Source organism: Cygnus atratus, chromosome 3 (assembly GCF_013377495.2).
Source record: "Cygnus atratus isolate AKBS03 ecotype Queensland, Australia chromosome 3, CAtr_DNAZoo_HiC_assembly, whole genome shotgun sequence".
NCBI lineage: Eukaryota > Metazoa > Chordata > Aves > Anseriformes > Anatidae > Cygnus > Cygnus atratus.
The window spans coordinates 44,898,741-44,921,639 of NC_066364.1; the positions used below are offsets into that span (position 1 = coordinate 44,898,741).

The 22,899-nt window shown below is 33.9% G+C and overlaps 1 protein-coding gene across 19 annotated transcripts in view; it reads left to right on the top strand.

Moving 5' to 3' along the window:
- The window catches only part of GRIK2 (glutamate ionotropic receptor kainate type subunit 2), a 414,885-nt gene that overhangs the window by 147,721 nt on the left and 244,265 nt on the right, over window positions 1-22,899 (top strand). For 18 of the 19 annotated variants that reach the window (XR_004780987.2, XM_035561779.2, XM_050709385.1 and 15 more), the window contains 3 exons: window positions 10,610-10,791; window positions 14,540-14,593; window positions 17,335-17,508. Coding sequence is in view for 18 of the 19 variants with exons in the window: in XM_035561779.2 (XP_035417672.1) it covers window positions 10,610-10,791; window positions 14,540-14,593; window positions 17,335-17,508 (410 nt within the window). In the remaining variant the exon portion in view is untranslated. The remainder of the gene's footprint in view (window positions 1-10,609; window positions 10,792-14,539; window positions 14,594-17,334; window positions 17,509-22,899) is intronic. The other variant, XM_035561789.2, reaches the window with a different exon arrangement.

Consider the following 22,899-nt stretch of genomic DNA (forward strand, 5'->3'; position numbering starts at 1 on the left):
ATTCCTAGAGTGTTTTTCTCTCTTGCACTTTTATCAACTTTTGTAGTGCAAAAAAATAACTGCTTTTGTTTCCGAGAATAAATGTGCTTACCTAGCATAATTCCAGTTTAGAGTGTTCATTTGTGCTTCTTTTCAAACCAAGTCTATCCCAATTTCTAGTAGATATTATTTCTTATTTAGTTTGTTATAGTTTGATGCATTAGTGATATTTCTATGGTATGGCTGGAAATTGCTGAACTTACCCTTCTGCTTCATTTTACACTGATTCTGACAGCTTTGATAAAAGTTGTTTTGTCTTTTGACTGTAGTAGATCTCTTTTACTCTTCATCCTCAACTGCACTACTCATAGATGTCAGCCATTTGAGAGATCATACTTCCTCATATTATACGAATTCTTTTGAATTACCCAGTACTGTTAATTGTCATTGCTATCATTATCATCACACTGAAAATAAAGCTTTCAGAATGTGTTCATTTCACAACTACAAAACTGAGTAACAGTGGTATTTCAAATCAGTCATATCATAATAGAGCCACATATGTAGAGAAATGTCATATACGTTGCTGGATAGCAACACTAGAAAAAACATGGCAAATTTAAAATAAAAGTCAATGTTTTCTTCATTTTCAACATTTTCTTCAATGATATATTTTTTTGCTTTTATTTTCACACACTAAGTGTAGAGGTGAGGGAAGGAATGGACAGTCCTCTGTTTTTAGCTGCTGTATGCTGCAGCTGATAAGTACTCTGGGGGTAAGAAAAAAAATGAATCATTTTCTTCATCTTCTTTCAGTGACCAAGACCTTTCCATGAACTTAAGACCTCCTCTGAACTTGAACAGTGCATTGATTCCCTCCTGTGGAAGTGTGTGTGATGGGGTATAAGGCTTTTTCACCATGGTGCTGAAAAGTCATTAGAAGAGAATTGTTACTGGAAAGAGGCTGAATTGGAATCAGCTATTTGAAACTAACTATAAAACATATGTATGCATACACATGCTCTGAAGTGCACATTTCAGGAAAACAATAAATCTGATTATTGTATTGTACTTCAGTTGCATCTGGTTATGCTGAAACAGCAATAAAGTAAAATGGATTTAACATTCAGATGGTAAGATCCAAGACAGAAAAACTAAGTGATCTGTGAAGTATTACAGTGGAACTCTGACTGCTGGAGTTAAACCTAGATCCCTGGTTTTCTTATTAAGCGATTTTTAACCCTAAGCCTACTGAACTAGCCAGCTAAACTGAAAAGCATTCTGTGATTACTGGCATGGCTCCATAAAAGAGAAAACTTTTGAAAAATGTTTTCACTTGAAAGTAGCATATCTTTTATTTGTCCTGTCATACTGGGTGACAAAAAAAAAAAAGTTTTTCAGTGTTACTAAAACTTTTCTAGTAATATGCTCAAAAGTAATATAAATGGTTTGATTTTGAGGGGGGACCTGGGTGGAGCCAGGAGCTGGACTTGATGATGATTGTGGGTCCCTTCCAACTCGGGATATTCTATGTATGATTCTGTGATTTCCTATCAAACACCTCCCCTCCAAAAGAAAACAAAAACAGAAAACAAAACCAAGTTATTAATAAACTGCTGAATTAGAAGCACTGTACCTTCTTTAAGTGTGTTTGTATAACTGAAAGACCATATATGGGGAGAGTGAAGCTTGGAATGTATTCATCAACATATGAGAAAACATGTTGACATAGTCTAAGTGTAGTTAGATTTACACACAGGAGTTCTTCTGCAACTCTGAAGAAGACTTGGTGCTGGTAGATCACTTGGGGGCTTTGATAAGAGAGTAAATACAGGGAGCTCAGCACTGCAGAGCTGAGTACATCTAAAATTTTTCTCCCAGAAGGAAGTGTTGTTTTCATCCAAAGAGACCTCCGGAGTTCATTCTGGCACATGCTAATATTATCATGGATTACTAGTGCATCTTGGCTTGCCCTAATAAATCTAATTTCTAAATTTTCAATTGAAGTTAATCTAAACAGAACAGCCATACTCCCTGAGAAAGGGTTTGTTAAATATAATTTACTTTGGCAAAACTGCTACTGAAATCAGTTACAGATACTTTTTTTTTTCCTGTTATAGTGCTATCATTTTTTTTTTGTTAGGAATCAAAATTAATAAAAAATACATATAGCACACATGCATAATATTCTGATTGTTCTCTAATTCTTCAACTATAAGACTGAAAAATCATTCTAAAATGTTCAACTCTAAAGCTGTTAATAAGGATCTGTATTAATTACACTTACAGTATGGAGATAAACTTTTCTGGATTATGTATTTCTAGATTTTTTCCTTAAAGCTTATTTTCCAATAAGGACACTTTACACCATTTTCATACTGTATTTAAGTAGGTTTAAATATAACTGATGACAAATTAAGGTTGTTTTACTCTTCTAGCATTTGGTAAAGTGATCTTAATGTAGTAAAAAGGCTAAATATGAGTAAATGAGGCTGTATAATATAAATAAATCAAACTGTATTTTCCCTTCATTTGTATTTTCTCTGTATTTTTTTTAATTATTTCTTTTTCTGTATTATGCTCTTATATCCAAAGAACAGAAAACAGTCCACTGTTCATGTAGTCCTGCTAGCAGGTGCAATTTCTGTTTTTTTTTTTTTTAAACCCTTTCACTAGAGGTTTTTTTTTTTTTTTTTTTTTTTTTTAATAGAGCTTGAAGATGTTGTAACTAATCTTGAGAGTTCATGGGAAATGTTTTCAAGATGTTCAATATCTGTGAATCACTTTATAGCAGTGAACTGTTCTGGTGGATTTGAAGCATGTTACCAATGACCAAGAAATTGGCATCCTCCTCCCTCCTAACCATACTCCTTTCAAAGTCCAATACACAATGATATTTTTCTGAGACATAATCAGAAAAATTGGCAGAGGGGCATCTGGAGAGAAGAAGGGTACAGAGAGGTGTGAGAGGAAACAACTTGCTTAAAATAGAGAAAATATTCTGGTAGCTCAACAAAGCAATATATTATTATTTTTCGACTTTTTGAGATTCTGAAGATAGGGGTAGCATTTAAAAGAGCATTACTGTTCTTTTGTACAGAAAAAGGTTCATCTGTTCAGCCTACTGCAAAGCGCATTTGCTTGCATTCTTCCTGTACAGCACAAAGGCAGCATTAATGGAAATGATAAATAGTTTGATGAGCAGGCCAGGTGGCACAGCAATGGCTTGCAAGACTGCTGAGCTGGAGACACAGGTTTTAAAACAAACTTGGGGCTCTTGCTTCCTGGACTGGTTGAAGTTTAACATGTCTAGGAGGTAATGTGATTGATCTCTTTGGAGGAAGATGCCAGCTGGAGAGCTCACAAACTGCTCCTTCAGGATTCTCCTTAAAGATGAATTGATGGCAGCTTCTGAAAAGAGTTACTCACACCGCATTCTTCCCAGCCATTCAGAGGTAAGACTCTATCACAGTGGCTGGTTAAAGAAGGGATTGAGAGTTTAAAGGGAGAGGAAAAAGGTGTCCCTGGTGAAAGAAACTGCAGGAAGTACATTCCCAAAATACAGCAACTATTTCTATACTGTTGAAAACTAGATTTGTTTAGGAGCCTGTCCATGCGATTATTATTTTTATTATTATTAATTACACTGGGTTTCTGTAATACTAATAAAATAAGAGGTTTGCATTTCATCTGAGGGCTATATTTTATTTTATATTATAAATCAACTGTATTGAAAGTATTTCAGGCTAAAATAGACAGATATTTCCTAAAAATCATGGTGAAACTAAGGATTTATTTTGTCCTTAGTTTCACTATCCTTGTAGTTCTCATGTGATGTTTCTCCTTTCTTTGGAGGCACTGGTACTTCTTTTTCTGATTAGCTACACAAGCTGCATACCTGCCCTTTTGAAACTGTCTGTTGCTTATCCAGAAACCTTTTTTCTCAGTTTGTGATAGCTCACTACTTTTATCCTGAAAAACCAAATTGTCCATGGACAACAGAGCTGAAGATTAGTTTTGGATTAACAGTAGCTCAAAAACTTACTGCTAATATATAATACTCCACTCTTGTTTGACCTAGGACTACTTTGGTTCCTAGCCATATGCAGAGAGTAAAAGTGGAATCCCAGAGATGACTGAACACCGTAGGAAGAAGCAGTCCTTCTTGACTCTCAGGAGTCTGAATCAACCAAAAGGACCATATCATCATGAGGGAAAAAGAAAAAAAAAAAAAGTGGAAAATGCAGAAGAAATTTTGGCAACATCTGAAAAAGAAAGCAGACAAAGAATTTGTCTGGCATTGCCTGATGTATTCAGGACTATATGCTAAATAGACTAAATTAGCTAGAGCTCCAGTTGTTACTGAAAGACATTAACTCTACTGAAGAAACTCGTAAATGTATGATGTCTTACAGCTGTTGAAAATTGAGCTGGAAACATAGAGTGTTACTATAATGATAGTGGCAGAATTTATTTGTATCATATATGGGTTGCCCATTTATTTCTGAAGCATGTATTATTTTGATATTATTGATAGCACCAGTTCTAACATTTTTCTGGATTTCTGGGTGCAGAGGGGAAAAGGAGAAGATAAGCGACAGTCAGGAGTTAGTCAACAGTTTGATCCAGGTGTTGTTTTTCACATGCAGGACCTTGTTCTTTTATGTTATCTTTTCAGTGCTTCTGTTTTCCTTTAGTAATGAATAATTCCCTTCTGCTCAATATCTAACCTAGAAAAGAAGGGGAAAGCATTAATTTCAGAATGGTTGGAAAGCACTGCAGGCAAAGCAATCTAAAGTCAGGGGTTTTACTTAATTACTTTTAAAAACAAACTTCTAACCAAGGACTTTGCTACTGAACTAAAGGATGCAATTATGTGTAATACCTATATTTCCCCTCCTTAGGCCAAAAGAAAATTGTGAATTTTCACCACTAGTTACACAAAGTCCATCAACATTTAACCTGGGAGGGTTGTTTTGTGTAACAGTTTCCTGCTGCTTTGTGTGTAATGTCTTTTTCTGTCACCCTGGGCCACAGTCCCTCAGAGAAGTTCTGGCACAGGCGTGCCAAAGGCCGCGGCCTTCCTTCCCCTCAGCTGGGCTGCCCTATAGCACGGAGCTGCCTTTCCCCAGGAGCGGGTCTTCAGCCCTGAATGGCTGCTATTTTCTTTCCCTGATCCCTTTGAGCCACGCTGCCTTCCTTGGCACCTGGTAGGACTTCTCAGTGTTGTTTGCATTGGCTTGGGGATGGCTGGAGCTGGTTGTGACCACCACTGGCAGGTCATGGTGTGGCCCCACACTGGGCCCTGCTGTAATTTGTACCTCGTATGAACAGTAATCTCCAACATATTTCAACTCTGGTGCCTTCACCCAAGCATAATGGAGAAGAAAATGTAAAGAGAATGCATGTTTTTGTTTTTCTTGTTAATTCTGCCATTTTCACTGAGGGAATTCAGGGCGGCTTTTCTAGGAAAAAAATAGACCTTGCCTGTTTTCCTTCTAAGCTTTATATACTAGATGCAATATAGAAGGAAACTTACAGCCTTTGAATTATATTTACAAGAGTCTGCTTTTGAAGTCAGAGCCAGACCTGCAAAATGTTTAGCCAGTCTCAGCTCCCAGCACTGCCTGAGTGAGGACATGCTGCTTCTCAGCACTTCACCCATTGGAGCTCTTACCTAGAAATAAAAACACCAGACGTGGGTATGTTCATCATGATGTGGATTTTGTTTTGTGAGGCATTCCTCTGTAGTGAGTGGCAGCGGTCATGGCACAATGTCACCATCACTGTCTGTCCCACCATGTGCTGTGCACAGGGGGCCTGCAATGAAGGCCACTGCCCTGCCTTGCCCGAGGGTTTTGCTTTTTGACAACGTGCCCAAGGGAGCCTTACAAGCTGGAGCTGTTGAATTTGTGCCAGCATGGATTTGTTGATTAAAGTGTGGAGGAGGATGAACAAATACTCCTTGTAGCAGATGGCCCAGTGAACTACCAAAGTTGGTAGACTGGAATATGTTTTGTGCCCTGCCTAATTAATCTGAACTTAATAAATATTACTAGTGGCAGGAATTGCAATGAAAAATGTATGTCAAAGTCATAAGAATGGAAGAATGTGTTAACTGTAACTCTTACTAGAATTAAATATGCTTAAAAGCTGTGAGCAAGAATACTATGTCCCAAACTTCCTTTATCTTTAAAATATGTTTAGAGAAAGTTCATTGGTTGGAGTTTGTGTCCTGACAGTTATGAAGAAATAAATACTTAATTCATTTGTTTTCATGCACCCTGTTCTACTCCAGCACTGAGGTCTGATCAGTGAACTACAGAGGTGTGCATTTGCAGGTTTTCTTCCACCCATTCTGATGTTCAGTAGTTTCTGCTGCTTCTGTACTGCTTCCCTAATGTGGTGCTTTGTTTATTGCTCATCACTTCTCTCTCAGATACATGGATAATCTAGGAAGCAGATATTATACTTATTAGAATGCTCCCCTTGATGGTATTTAATTGCCTTGGTAAATTTGTAATCATCTGTTTTAAATTTTGATGGGATTTTTTCTTCCTCTGGGGAAGCCTGATCATGGCAAGACCTATGAAGAGGAGGACTTTTTTAATTCTTGAACTGTCCAGTTAGGGTCTTGAGGAGAACATGAAGTGGTGCGCTCTTGGCTCGCCATCGTGGGTAGTGCTCTGAAACACAACAAAGGTAGTTTGGAAGAAACTATTTGAAGTATTGACTCTCACCTCCAGCAGTCTCTGTCAGCCATACAGTATATGTTAAATTCACAGGAGTATTGTAAGTTCCTGTAGGCCGTAAAACACTTCTCACCACTCTGTAACAAACCTTGGGCCTTACAGTAAAAGACCAAAGTTCTAAAAGGTAGCAATTGCATTGGTGCAAGAAATGGGGATAGACCAAGGGATCTGTCAGTTTAGAATGTCCTACTTTTGTTTACTAAAATTTTGGAACCTATGGGCTTGCAACAGAGAAAACTAGATGCCCTTTTCCGCTTCTTTCCATCCCATTTTACCATTTCTTGACAATCTTAACTGTTTCTTCTGTCTTCAACTTGCACAATTGATGTGACACCTTCAAGTATAAGTAAGACATACAAGTTAGGCATTTTGCCCTTCTAAATAAATGATGCTCAAAAGGAACATTTTTTTTTTTGTCCTTTGCTGTTGAAAAGTGATTCATTATAGAAATATGAGAACAAGGACTAAAGCCCAGGTGTTTCCTCTCTAAGATAGCTGCCGTAACCATCATAATAACAAGTGTCTGTTTGTCTTCCAGTAAGCAACTCCAGCTGCAGATTTTGATAACAGTGCACTTAAGAGTAGTCTACAATACTTTATTTATTCCTGGCCTCCTGAATGAAATAAAATTTGATTCATTTGGGGAAAACAAACAACAACAACAAAAAACCACCACACATACACAAAAAAAGACAAATGTATTTAAGATTGCAGAGATCCTGAGGAAAAATTCATCATGCTGTTATCCAACAACTGTGTGGTTGAGATGCAGTTTGAAATTTTCCTCAATTTGGACAGCTGCATGTTTTATAATCACTGTTTCAATTTAAGACTCTAGCAGTGATGCACTTCTGAATCTCCTATCTTCGATCTCTCTTAACATATTTTGGCAACTAATATTTATTTTTCAGATAGCTTTCATTTTTTCTGTATATTCCATAGATCTTATTTTTTGAGGAAAACAGTATAGATAACGGAATAATCCAGTTTCTTTCTTAGTCTTAAGGAACTGGGAAAGGCTTGGGGACAATCCTAAGTGTTTTTGTTGGCATGTTATTGTCTGTTTTTTTTTTTTTTGATAGTCTTAATAAGGATAGTGGTGCATGTTAGATTTTGTTTGTCAAAGTTTTACATTCAAACAGTTGTTCTAGGTCATCAGAAAATGAAGGTAATTTGTAGTAGATGGATAAGCTTTTCAGCTAAAGAAAAAAACACCTCCTCAAGATGGCTTTTAAGCGTATTTATTCAAGGTCATTTAGAAATCAAGTATTAAACCCATTTAAGCTTCCATTAAATACATTAATTCATTTTCTGTAATACCATTATGACATTTGAGGTAAATATGGCAAGTTTTTTTATTTGAATTATAGTTACTAAAAGTACTATTTTCACAACCGTGTGGGCTCATAACTGCCATTTTCTCAGAGGTCACATACATTCTAGCTATTACTTCTTTTTGTCTTAGCAAGCATGGACCAGTTCTAGTCGTGATAAAGTTCTTTAGTTTCCATATCTGTTCTGCCCTCAGGACCTCTACCAGAGATAGCCAATAAGAAATTTCTGTGATTTTTTTATTGTTGGCTTTTATTTCATTTTCAAAGCAGGACAAACAAAACAAAATAAAGTAAGTAAAGCCAGACAAATCTAAAATTAGACATGCCCAATATAATACAATGAGTCAAAATTATTTTAGTTAAAAAGTTTCCAGTTGGCTTTTCGTAACAAACAAAAATAATATGGAACATGTGGAATTATTTTTTATCCCCTCTTGAGCTAAAACATTTTGCTCTAACCTTAAAATTTTGGCATACTCTTATGTAGAAAAAACGTTATCGTTATTTCACATCATAACTTTATAAGGAAGATAATCAGCACATACTGTCTTACAGGATTTATTTTTTCACAATACTTGAAGTAATGAAGATCCTATAGAAATGTTTTATAGAAGATGGAAATTTGGAAGATAATTTAACTATCAGTAACAGTTGTCTCAGTTTGAACAATGTGTGTGTGTGTGTGCTAGGAGTGTTACCAAAAAAAATGTGATGAATATGAGATATTGTATCCATGACACAGACCTGTGAGTGAAGAAAAATTTCTTAAATTGATTGCACAGCAAGATTGTCCTCATGGAATTACTACCCATCTATCCCAGATCTATGCTAGTACTCCGTTGCACTAGGAGCTACTGTTTCTGCCCCATCATAAACCCCTCAAGCAAGAATGCATTTGTATAGACTACTTAAAATTTTGTATGGATTCAGAATGTCCTACAGCCTTCCTCACTCTGCCTCTGAACCTGAGAGATCTACTGAATTCCTCTGCTGGATCCCTGCAATCTTAGTTTAGAAAAGTTTTGTATAGTAAGCAATAATTTCTGTTCCAGTTAATTTCAGCAGCAACTGTTGAGAAGTAATGTGGATCTTCTGCAGGGTCAAAAAAGGAGGGATGATTAAATAGAGGTGACTGACATTATCTTTCAGATATATTCTCTACTGGTCTGATTCTGCTGGAAATGATTAGAGCTATGATTTTTACAATCTAAAAGTATCATAACAAAACATCACAGAAGTATTTTGTTGTTAAAATCTCTGTGTTATGTTGTTAAATAAACACTGTATGTTGGAAAAAGACTATATACAAAACAGAAGTAAATCTTCTGTATAGAAGAGGTTATAAAAATTTCTTGTGGAGGCTGTAGTATACTTCCATGTTACATTAAATATTTTCCTGAAATCAAGACAGTTGATGTCTTGACATCAACTTTGACATCCAATCGTAACAAGGGAGAATATTTAGAGATAAAATACTATATATATTTTTATACAACGTGGCTGTGATAAGTAAATAATAATAAGTAATTTCTATTAATATTTTTTGATGAAGTGAGCTATTTCAAATTTTAGAAACACTTAATTTAGGCCATGACCCTGCTGTAAATGAAATCCTAAGCAGAGATTCCATTTTTTGACAGTCCGGTGTATTATATGTGTTCAGGAAATGTAATGTGAGCAGTAAGCCTTGTTACTGCCAGTAAATATAGTATCCTCTAATGTAAGAAGGAAGTTAGCACAGCACAATACATCTGTTTTGCTGATGTTAAAATAAGCTGCTGCTTCGTAGGAGGCAGTCTTTACCCTGTCATTCTAAGACAGTTCAACAACCTAATATGCACTATTGGTCACAGACCAGTCAATGATATGTACACCACACCATGGACTGGTGTGTTGCTGTGAACAGCAAGATTTTTGGAAAAAAGTTTCTGCATCTACTTCCATAGTAAAAGTTAAATAATTCAAAATGGGATTATGAAGTATTGAAGAGGAATGCAATAACATAAGTCATTTAGTCATTGTCTTTGCTGCTGCGTATATATTTTGTTACCTGTATAAACAAAACAGATAAATTCAGTTAGTACTATCATTTGGATTATCCGAGAATGTTCTACAATGCTGAAGTGATCCACAACTTTGTATGTAAACCTGATAGATTAGTTAGGAGACTGGCTAGTCAGATTACAAATTCTTAGTCTGATCTATCACTTTAACTGAAGTAAAATAATTATATACATTCTTTGAAGAGGAATATCATAATTCCATGAAGGAAGATTTGTCGTTTGTAATGTAATCCTAACTGAGGCTGCTTACTGTCTGTTAATATTAAGGTAGAAGAAAGATGTGTGATAAGAAAGTACTGGGAGTGCAGATACTTTATTTTTATTTTTATTTTTTTATACTTTTCTGTGTATCAGTGGCAACCTATTGAGAAGGGAAAGAAAATCAGAAAATTTTGAATGTTTGTAGTAAGTTGTCCTGCTAGCAAATCAGGTTCTTGTTTTGATAATTTTCTTTTCCTTTGACTCCTCTATTTTCTTTAAGGCCTTATTCGATTACAAGAGCTCATCAAGGCTCCGTCACGGTACAACCTGAGACTAAAAATCCGTCAGTTACCAGCTGACACGAAAGATGCAAAGCCATTGCTAAAGGAGATGAAAAGAGGCAAGGAATTCCATGTAATCTTTGACTGCAGCCATGAAATGGCAGCAGGCATCTTAAAACAGGTAATCCTCATTTTGCTTTAGATAGCCTAATCTTCTTCATCCCTAATAAATGAAAGTAATATCCAGTCTTAATGGCATTTAACAAGCAGTAGAAGTGCATGTTAGTTTTACTGAGGCCTAGCTGAAAATCAGCCAAGGCTTTCAGAGATAATTTTACTGGTGACTGCAATGGTAGCTGCTTTCATGATGGCTTTTTTTTCTTTTCTTTTCTTTTTCTTTTTAAAGAAACTGATTGTTCCATGTGTGGGGGAAAGGTATTTTACAATGCACTTCACAGGGGAAAGATGCACCATAAGATGTGTCAGTGTTGCAACTATGAAGAATTGGTATTTTGGGGAATTGATTAAAACCATGGTTTTAAATGCTTGTTTAGATTTGTTTTGTAAAATGATTATTTTTTTTTTCAGTTGAAGCTTCTAAGTTGTGGGCTTTTAATCAGGTAGTGATATTTGAATAGTATATTACCAAATGAACACATTGCGATCCACTGGAAGGATAGAACTAATAGATATATTTAGAACCATATTCTCCTACACTGCTAATAGCACTGTAAAGAATCTGAATACATTTGGATAGATGCTTTCAAGTGTTTGCTCTGTTGCATATAAGTAAGATGAGTAGGCAAGATATAGCAGAATCCCAAATACTTGCAGTCTTTATATTGCAGAATCAGATTCCAGTGGTGTCTTCCAAGAAAAGGTGGTGATACAGCGGTGTACGAAGGATGTAATTCATAAAAAAGCTTACTGTAACAATGAAATGTGCAAAAATGCATGCCTTTGTGTATCTCCTTTAGTTTAGTGAGTGAGCTTCAAAGACTGAGAATTCCTCAGATGCTGTTTTTCTTTCCTTTTTTTTTTTTTGATCTATAACTTGCAATAATGATAGGAAAAATACCTAAAACAAAACAATATAGTACATTTCTAATGCACAGCTTTTAGTGACTTTAATTCATATTTATATTCTGTTTGCTATCATACTGTATGATTTAGTTTGAAAAACCAAGTAAATACAACCTCTAAGATTTGAAAAAAAAAGTCTCTCATTTAAAGGTACTTCGGGGTACTGTTTTGGGTACAATTAAACATGATAGTAAACGTATATGCATACTATCATTTGTTACTTTTTTGTGCATTGATTAAAATACTCTTATTAATTCTTAGTCACTTGAATATCTGCTGGTGGTTTTTGCTCTTCACTTAACATAAGCCAGCCAAATTAATTCAATTGTTTAGTCCAAATCATTAAATGTATATTTAATTATTTTAACATCTTAAAAATGCAGATGGAAAATATATATTAAAGGCAGTACAAAGCTGCAGTACTGAAAATAACTCCATCAATGTACTTATACTGCACCTAGTACATTTCAGGTGAAAAGAAATTTTTCTTTCAAAGTATAAAACATTGTGAAAAAAAAAGGAGAAGAAAATAAAAATATTATAGGAACGAGGAAGAAAATAAAAAGCATTCTGTAATTAATCATGTCCCAAGACTCAACAATGGGCATTCAATTTCTTTAAATCAAATTATAAGCTGTTTTATCAAGCCTCTCTGCTCATCCTAAAGGTTATAGGAAGAAGTTAAATGAACAATTCTTTCATGAGTGTTTAGACCTTTTTACAATTTCTGTAATCTTGAAATTTTCCATCCAGCACCGATATTGCAATGTTTTAAGTATGTCTAAAATTGGTAATTCTGCAGCTGAGCATAAGCTCCTGCTATCAAAATTGACAAAAAGTACGTTAAGATAATTTGTTATTTAGAGATATAATTCCAAAAGCACTGTGTACAGGTGTTTACTAAAAATGTTAATAAAAAAAAAAGGTCTTTATTTATATAAAGATTCATTTGCAAACCATGAATTAATCATTTTTTTGGGGAGAGAAATGGAGATATGAACTTGGGGAGACATGACAAGGGATTTCATTTTGGGAGGGATTGGAAGGATTAAGAATGAAGTTGGCTGGAATAAAAACAGGTTGGAAATACAGAAAAAACAGTACTTTGAGAGGCCAGTGAAAAGACAATTACTGTTTTCTGGTCAAAAATACATTATGGAATGGAAAAGAAATTCCCACCATTCAGACTACATAATTAAATCAAGACAAATATCAGTGGTAACTGCATCACCAGGGAAACAGGGATGGAAGACAATATTTAAATAGTTAGTGGAAGCACTGGAATAACGAAGGCAGAGAGTTGACAATGTTTTCAAGAGGAAAAAGGATTGATGTCTTTTGAAAAGTGAGGAAAGTGAGAGAAAGAAAACCTGGAAAAGACACTATACCAGAACATAGCAGAATCACGAATATTCTTGTGGAGAGATTGTTTGGAGAATGAAAGTCCCCTTATAAGCAGATAAGGTACAGATGGCTACAAGCGTTTTAGGTATAGGGAAAAAGATATCTTAGCTTGATTTAGAAACATTTATTTATTTATTTATTTATTTTTTAAAAGCTAGCTGTGTTTGGTGTTATACGGTTTCTAATGAAGTTGTGATATTTCTCATGAGATAATGGTTTTCCTGTGTTAAGCACATTTTAAATTGCTGTTGGTAGACTATACTACAGTTCTATATACAGGTAAAGACATCCTTTGGCAAAAACTGTAACAACACTTTTCCAGTCTTGTCAAAGATAAAAAATCTGATCTGCAGCTGCCTTTTCAAATTTGTTTTAGCTTTTCACTTTTATTGGGAAAAGAACATACAGACTAGTCATTTTCTCAGACAATGTTGCAAGTAAAAAAGCTCTCACTGTCTTCAAAACCGATAATTCTTTTGTATACAGATTCTGCTATTGTGACAATTGTATAATTATTGCCATCAGTGCATTTAAGGAGGTGTAACTGGTAGAAACTTGGCAAAGAATTCTGTTTGTAATTCTTGGAAAGGAAGAGAATATTCCTTATTTGTATAGTTTTTTGTTGTTGTTGTTGTTATTGTTTTTTTTCTTTTTAACAGTGCTAAAATTAAGTAAAAATTACTATAGGTACTTAAATGCTTTCATAAATCATACTAGACTATTGTTGCTTTTGAGCAGAGTAAGAGGATATTGTTTATCTGTATCTGCTTTTCAGGTGAAACTGTCTGTAATGAATAGTGATGAGACATCCCTAGCTTATTACTTTAAAAGCATATCTACAAATATTTATTCTTATACTGTTAACAAAAATGTATGAAGTTTTAAAATGCACAGTTGATCAGTAACTATTTGATAATGCAAAGTTAGCAAGACAGAAGAAGTTACTATGTATTCTGCTAGTGAAACTTCGAATCAGGAGTATTTTCTTTCATGGTTGGAAAAATGTACATCCAAAGCATAAGCTTGGGTCCTTGTTTTAAATGCACAATATCGTTCATCAAAATAGAAAAAACATATCCTATTAGGTTATTCTTTTTAAGGGGAGGGTTCGATAATGAATGAAAATATTGTCAACTGAAAATTTGTGTGGCAACTTAATGCACCCATTAGTATGTAAAACTATAAACCACTTTCACATTTACTGCACTAAACAGTCTAATAATATTCTTTCTATCAGAAGATCTGCTTCATAAATTCCTTTAATAGTCAGTAATCTGCTCTAACTGCTAGGAAATGACTTGCTTGACCTAATTTTAGTACAATTCCAACCCTGTAGTCTGATCCCAGTAGTGTTCTTCTGCAGCTTTTCATTTACCATGTAAGTGTGATAAAAATGGATTGTGTGTCCTCAGAAACATTAATCTTTTGTTTATTTTTTTAAGGCTTTAGCTATGGGAATGATGACAGAATACTATCACTATATCTTTACCACACTGGTAAGTGGCTTATAAAAACATACGGTGACATCTAACAAAGATGTCACTTTCCTTAATTATATTACCTGACAAAGTGAAAAAAAAAGGTCTCTCTGGATTGGTGTGTAAGTACATGATGTTTTCTCTATTGAGTTTTCTTACTTTCAATGAAAACTCATCAGGATGGTTTAATTATTGTTCAAGAGCGTGCCTGGAAAACTGACAGACCTGAGAAAACGATCGACTGTAGTACAGTTTAAAACTTTTAAATAGGATTAAGTACATAATACAGTTGTGTGCATTTCTCTGTTTTCATTTATGCTCAAATTTGCCTATTTAGATTACAGTTCATTAAGGTTCTTAAAACACAAGTCATTTCAAGCATGAGACAGATGTGCCATGCTTGAAGTGACCTATGTTTAAAATCATATACATCTTTAAGTCCTTAACAAAATAAATCCTTTGTGGTAGGATGGGCAGTTCATCTCAGAATCTCAAAACAAGTTTATGGAAAACATTAATGTGGAAATAGCTTGTTGAATAGAAAGCAAAATAATTTGTGAAGCTCATTAGAACTGTAAAGGCAAAATACCCTTTGCAAGTCTCTCTCTTACTTTAGAAGGTTAAATTGTGCTATCACCTGTGGATTCAGGATTGCATGCAAACTTCCCTCATTAAGTCCTAGGTTTTCTGTCTTTTGCTGTTGGTGAAAATTGCTTCTTTGAGTGGTATGCTGTCCATACATACCATGCATTTAATTTTTATTCTTAAAGCTATGTTTATAAAACAGGGTTTCCATCAGACTTATTTCCTTATTGGAACATTAGGTTTTTGAGAAGGGACAGGGATTATATGCATTTGGAATTATCAAAGAATAATTTAATGTGTGCAGACAGATGATAGATTTTGATTTTGCAATGTAGCTTTGGAACCTGCATCAGAAATTAGTTGTTTTGATATATTAATTGCTTCTTACCTGCCATGTTGAAAGTCCTGTCAAATAAATTTTCCAGTCACAGTGTTTACAGCAGTCTTCTGCATACTCTCCTATGATTGATTCAGGGTCTAATGCAGTAGCTCATTAATACGCCAACCTGTGTGTTTCTGTAATATATGGATATAATATTGTTTTGTACATTTATTATTATTCCAGTGTAAACATGAATGTGTTTGGATTAAATAATTACACCTGGGGTTCTGAGTTTTTTTTTCACAGCAAAAATAGAGAGTTTTTAAAGGGAAAGATGTAACATACTTATAGTTATTGTTGGTCTTTCCTTCACAATAGAATATTTTGTTTCTTTAGAAAGAGGACATGAGTTAGGTTATTCATAAATGTATAACTTAAAAACGTTTTAGCACCTGTAGCACCTTAGGTGTCATGGAAAAGATTATCATAATTACTAGCTACAACTGAAAATGGTTAGTGACTGGTTGATTTTGGGGAGGCTCAGTGTCAACAATGAATAATGAATTATATTCTGTTTTTCCAATAGTACATATTATATTTTCTTCAGTTCTAGTCAGTAAATAAATGGATTCAGACAAGTATTACACCCAACACTACCATTTCATGGAAATGTAAACTGCATTATACTGCCAACAAGAAAAAAAAAAAAAAAAAGGAAATTAAAAACAAAGTTTGAATGATTTTGAGAATGTCTGTGTTCAATGAAACTAAAAATATGTTACAGAACAGTAGTGTCTGTGATTATGTCACCTCATTATATCACTTCAAAATTTTATTTAAAAGGAAACAAAAAATAAGAAGCAAACCAAATGAAAATTTGTTTGGCTTTAGCTAAGACAGTTGTCATGACTGTTTTGTTAATCAAAATTAAATTTTAGTTTTATTTTATTTTGTTTTATTATTATTTTTTTCTATTTAAAACTTGATCTTTTACCCAAATTTCCTATTGTCTACATTGTTTCTAAGGATTCTCTCCGGATTGGAGGATAACTGGAGGACTGGAATAATCATGAGTTTACTTGCTTGATCTAAAATTTGATTTTCTTCTTTTATTCATTTACTTTTGCCTCTGTGTGTGCTGAAGGGAGGTAAATATACATACGTGTACATACATATATATTAAAATTACACCAATTGGCAAAGGTTATGCTTGTAGAGAGAAATTACTAATCAAAGATATGTCTGTGTTTGGAAGTATGATTGATAAATGTGAAGAATGCTTTTGGTTAAATGTAAAAAATAATCAAAAGCTGCAATAAGTGAAGGCCATGTACATTCTCCCCATCCCCCACTCCTTTTTTAATGGTTAAAGGTCAACATTAAAGTTTCATACGGACTGAAAATACAAGGAGACTGTTCTGTTTATTTTTATCATTTAAAGTCTGTTTTGGTAAGCCAAATAAGAAATGATTAGTAACAATATTTGTAGCAATTATTAATAAAATTTATGCCTACTGGAGCATTTCTGACTAATAGGAGATATAGTTCTTCAACTGAACTTACCCTAAACAGGCTTTTTTTTTTTTTTTTTTTTTTTTAAGGCAATTGAAGCTTTCTCTCTTTGTCAGCCAGCTTACTCCCACTTACTCCCACTATAGGGTCAGCTGACTTATTTGCTCAGCTGAGTGATCTGCTCACTGGTGCAGACCCCCAAATAAACAGAACATACTTCTTAGCATACGTAGCACTGTTGTTCATGAAAATGTCAGTACTGCAAATGGGTCTAAAAACTGAAAGAAGAATTGCAGTATATTAAAAGATTTACATGATGGTCATTTTTTTTTTTTTTCAGGACCTCTTTGCCTTGGATGTGGAACCCTATCGGTATAGTGGTGTTAACATGACAGGATTCAGAATTCTAAACACGGAAAATAGCCAGGTTTCATCTATCATTGAAAAGTGGTCTATGGAGCGATTGCAAGCACCTCCTAAACCTGATTCAGGTTTGCTGGATGGATTTATGACGGTATGAATATCACTGTTTACTGTTCCTGTCAACGGAAAAAACTTCATTTCTGTGACTAAAATTGTTTAGAGGCATGAGGCCAAATATTACTTTAATCTTTATTCAGACAGTTGCTGGGGTGTTTGTTTTAATATTCTGTAGACTGAAAACATAGCATAGTAGCTTTACTAAAAAATCACACACACTGTATTTTTCTAAATGATAATACCACATTGTAAATGTATTAATCCAGTCTGTATTTCCCTTCTTGGTGAAAATAGTGTGGCATCATGTCAAATCCCAACAAAAATCAAGCTAAATCACGTCTCCTTCTCTATATTTTCTTATTTTATTCATTTAGATATCTCTTTCATAATGATGCTTAATTTTTTAGTAAGTGAAATTTCTACTATTTCACTTCTGCATAATTCTTTTCTTTTTTTTAAATTTTATTTTATGAAAATTATAAAGAATTCCATTTTGCTGTCCTTTCCAGTTTCTTCACATTGACATAAATAGTACGATTTTTTTTTTTCCCTTCCATTGCCATTATTCTGGTCTCCCTTTAGTTCCTGAAAATCAAAATCACCTTCATGCAAATAAACTTTCATTGCTGGGTCTTAAGTGACTTTCTGTTCATTAGCTAAAATTAAATCTAATATTATAGTGGTAAGGAAGGATTTATTTGAAAACATATCCTGCATTAGGACCAATTTAATTTTCAAATTTATTAGAAGTTATTGCAATTTATTTATCTAATTTTCCACTTAGTCTGGACCAGGGGTGATGTGTAACACCTTTGCTGACAGAGCTCTACTGCACTTTAGATTTTTAGAAGCCTTTTCATATTCAAATATTTCATATTTGAAAAAATATCAGGTTCTGTTCCTTGAAGATTGGTACCATAGTTATTTAGCAGTTGTTTAGATTGTGTTAGATGAGCCATAAGTAATCTTGTGAACATTTTTTTCTGTTGATAACATTTAAAGATTTTATGGATATTGCTACTAAATGGCAATTGATATGAGTTTTTAAAAGTCAATTTTCTTTTTGTCTTGTTTTTAGAAAATGATCCCTTTAAAACAAAAATATTTTCTTTTATTGTTATTAATAGTGTACTGAAAATGAAAATTGGAAACATTTTAAAATTAATTTATGCAATAGTTTCATTGTGTTGCACTTCTGAGTATTGTATGACGGGATCTGTAAAGTTTAATTGTTCATTTATCTGAATAATTTCAAATAAGCAAATGAACATGCCAATATTTTAGAAACGTTTCAAGAATATATGTAGCTCATATAGAGCTACACTTTGAGCTTCATAGCTCAATGTTATTGAGCTATAGTCATTATAAGCAATTACTGAGCTAAAGTCATTATAGAGCAATGACTTTGAAGTCATTGCTTCATGTTTCCTTTTTTGCATTAACTCTTTAATTCTTTGATTTTTACCCTTGTCAACATAAAAATTTTAGCAGTTCATCTCACTCACTGGATTTGTATATTTTATGCTTCGATCAAAGATGTAATTGACCTCAAACCTTTGGATGGTTTGAGTGCAAGCAATAGTTGTATTACCAGAATACAGGGCCATGGTCAAAGAAGTCACACAGTGATAGAGATTGGAATAGAGTTCTGTGGGCCAATCACATGTTTTTCATCTTGTGGTGCTCTAAAGAAAGTGCCATTCTCAGAAAAGATTCTGGTGTAAGGCAGAAGCTTATTATAGCTAGTGTACTGCATAAGACTACACGTTACAGCATTACTTTCCCTCAAGACAGAAGAGGATAAATAAGTGCATGAAAAGCATACAGGATTCTTTTCTGGAACCTAAAGAGCCCTCTTTGTACTTTTAAGTGGTTTCTGTAGTAACCGCAAGAACCAAGTATTCACACAGAATGTTGTGAATATTTTATGGGGATTGTTTATGGAGATGAAGCATCTAAATGCAGTTTGATTGCCTGAGTTTTAGATACCTGAGATATGCAGATAGCATCTAAAGGTTATTTAAAGGCCTAATAATCTTGATAAATTTTAGGTGCTTAAAGAGCTTTTATAATCTAGCTCTTGGATACAGAAAAGGCATACACAAGATGTAAGTTTTAAAATAAATGTCTTTGGAAGACATAAAATAAATTTATGTCATGACACCATTGCACAAAGTTCTTCCTGTGCTCAGTGGAAAAAAATAAGTCATTTTATTGATTTACTGTCAATAGTTCTTAGATTTGTCAAATTTGACTTACATTGCACTGTAGTTGATGTGTATTTAAAGTCAGAAATGCACTGAGGAATTAAAGGTGCTGCACAGATTCTAATTGCTGCTGAGGCATACAGTATGTAAATGATATGGGCTGAAATAGGAAAGTTGTTTTATTTTCACAGGTTGATGACAGCTTATTCAGTAAAATGGTAGCAAAAACCTGCTTAATGGGTTAATTTAGCTTGAGCCAACTAGCTAGATGCCATTTAACAAGATGTTAAAACACCTGAAACTCCAGTTTGCCAAATGAAAAACTGAGGTTTGTATATCTCTGAGTAGAGACCTCAGGCAAATCTGATTAGTTTCCAGAGGTGCAAAACCAGGCAGTTTTGGATCACAAAGCTTATAAGCTCAGTTGGTGTTCGTGTTGTGTCCTTCTTCCACTTCTCTACTATATGCAAATCAACTTAGCCATCATGCCAGAGTTAGAACTGTCAATTTAACTCTGATATTTAATTATATTTATTTTAACATTTTGCTACTTGTAATTCATAGAGTTCCCAGTCTTATTTTTTTTTTTCTGGTTTAAAGCTGTTTTCTATAGACATATGTAAATCTCTTATTAGGATGTTATTTTCCTCATAATCTGACCTGTAGTATACCAACATGATAAAAAGGGGGTATAAAATTTCATCTTGTCACTTTATAAGATTCCAAATTAAAATTCCAAGTATGGAGCTTATAGATTTCAGTTAGGGCAGTTTTTCCTTTGTTCCCAGGCTGATGCTCAGGAGAGGTATGGGAAGGGTGATGCTTTAGCATACCTGAAAAGATTAGTGACAACAAACAAATTTTCCAGCATATTACACTCTAGTTTTTGGGTTTCTGAACTTCCTTTGTGTGGGCTTTGGAAAAACAAATTTCACCTGCTTAATGAATGATAAAATATTTAAACATTCTATTATTTAATAAATAATAATTCTAAAGTAAATCTGTTCTGTGATGTAGGAGAGTAACTACAGAACAACCAGCTTTGTTCTTTCTGTCTCTCAGGCGAGTCTGGAAGTATTTCAGTATCTATGAATTTGGATGTGTTGTGTCAGAGTATATACGTATTTTCTTTACACAAGCTTCTTGTGATAAAAGGTTTGCTTGTATATTTATTCATAAGAATCAAATAGGCATGATTTCTAGTAAGGTCTAAGTTGGTGACTTTCACACTGTAGAACTGTGTGAATATGATGATTTTAATATGATACATAGAAATCCTGAGGAAGGTTGCGTGATTTACTTTTTTTGAAGTGGCTTTCATATTATGACTACTAATATATTAATAGATTTCATTTACACTTTTGATGGTTTTTTCATATTTCTTAATTGGTCCAATGAAAATCAAAGTACTTCTTATCTTTATAATGTAACAATAACAATTTAAATGTGTTGCTATATTTGTACCTCTATCACACATATAGCAGAAATGCGTGCACATGTGGTTTAGCTTAATAAGCCAGTTAAAAGATTATATTTTTTCTGTAATCTGTAAAGATTTTTTTTCTGAGCATCTCAGCAGTCTTGAATTTAAAAATGCTCTGATTATTTTTTTGTATGATCATAGAATCATATGATCAATGGTTTGAGTTGGAAGGGACGTTAAGGATCATTTGGTTCCAACCCCTGGCATGGGCAGGAACACCTCCTACTCTTTGTCCTCTCAGACTTTACAAATGGGTTGATTTTTAGTGTGTTTTTGTGGGTGTGTGCAAAGGTATGATGATAGATTTACATATGTAAACTTGTGCTTCTGTTGGTTTTCCTTGAAAGTATTTCAACGCTGCAGATTGCGATTCAGAAGTAGAGAGACTGAAACTAGTCTGAAACAGAGGTGATCTTTGACTTGGAATAAAAAGAGATATTTTTTCTTCTAGAAAAATGAATTTATAGTGTAAGGCTAAAAAAGTCAGAATGAAATAAAAATACTTATTTTATGTAACTAGCTTTTATTTTGTAAAAAGTTTTGGTTTTGCAAGGGTTCATTCTGATTTAGCTTGGAGAAAAATTTGAATATTAGATTTTCCTGCAAGACAGAAAAAAAATGATCACTGAGTATTTTTGGTAAATTCTAACAGTGCTGTCATCTGTACTGTATTAATAAAAAGATATTCTGTAAAACAGAAGAATAATGCACAATTTTCAAGAAACTTTGCCTTGGTATACCTGACTCAATGTCAAGTCTGTCCAAGTGGTGCACACTGAGAAAGAAGAAAACAAAACAAAACAACAAAAAAAAAACAACAAAATAGAACAGCATAAATGCACTCCTGCATTTATATATGACAGTCATCATTCAGACCAAGCAAAGTAGAACATGTATAGTGATAGCAGTTCAGAAGTCTTCTACTGTACAACTATTAATCTTCCACAGTGTTCTATGCCTCAAGTCAGAACTTAGCATTTATAATTAAGATGACCTAACAAGTTCAGTTTCTTCATTAACATAAACTGTTCCATACTAATTGCTTTTGCATATCATTCGATTTAGCTATCTGCTTTCATCTTATGTAGGAAGGAGTGTGCTTTTTTCTATTCAGATTATTAATTCCATGCTTTAATGTTCACTTTAGTAGCTGTATACGGCAGGTGCAGGAAAGCACTGTGGTACTTGAAGAATGCTATAGATCAGGTCAATATTGGGTTTCCTCAGAAAAATAATAGTTTTGGTCAGATGTATTTTGTAGGCTACCTCCCAGAAGGGAGAATGGTTTTGTTCTATGCTCTCTCTCTCTCTCTTTTTTTTTTTTTAATTCTTTGTTTTCTGGACATAATGTGTTTTCAAGCTTAATTCCACTCCAATCTGGAATGTATTTCTCAGCATGTGGAAACCAGTTGCAATAAAAATTTCGAATGCTATTAAATACTGAGGGTTTTTTTGCATATCCAGGATGGACTTATGGTATATTTCTGTGTATAAGATTTTCATCCAACTAGGGAAAAAAAAAAAAAAAAAGCTTTTATGAATAAAAATTTGAAATTTGTAAAAGTCTTTCTTGGATAAGGAGAGTAGATCCAAGGAAGTTTTCTTTAAATACATAATTGAAAAAAACATGCAATAATCACTATGAAAAATACATATATGCGTTTTTCTCAGTCACAAGTATATGCAGTGCATTCCCACCAAAGAGCTGTCTCAGACAGTCCTTCTGCATGATACA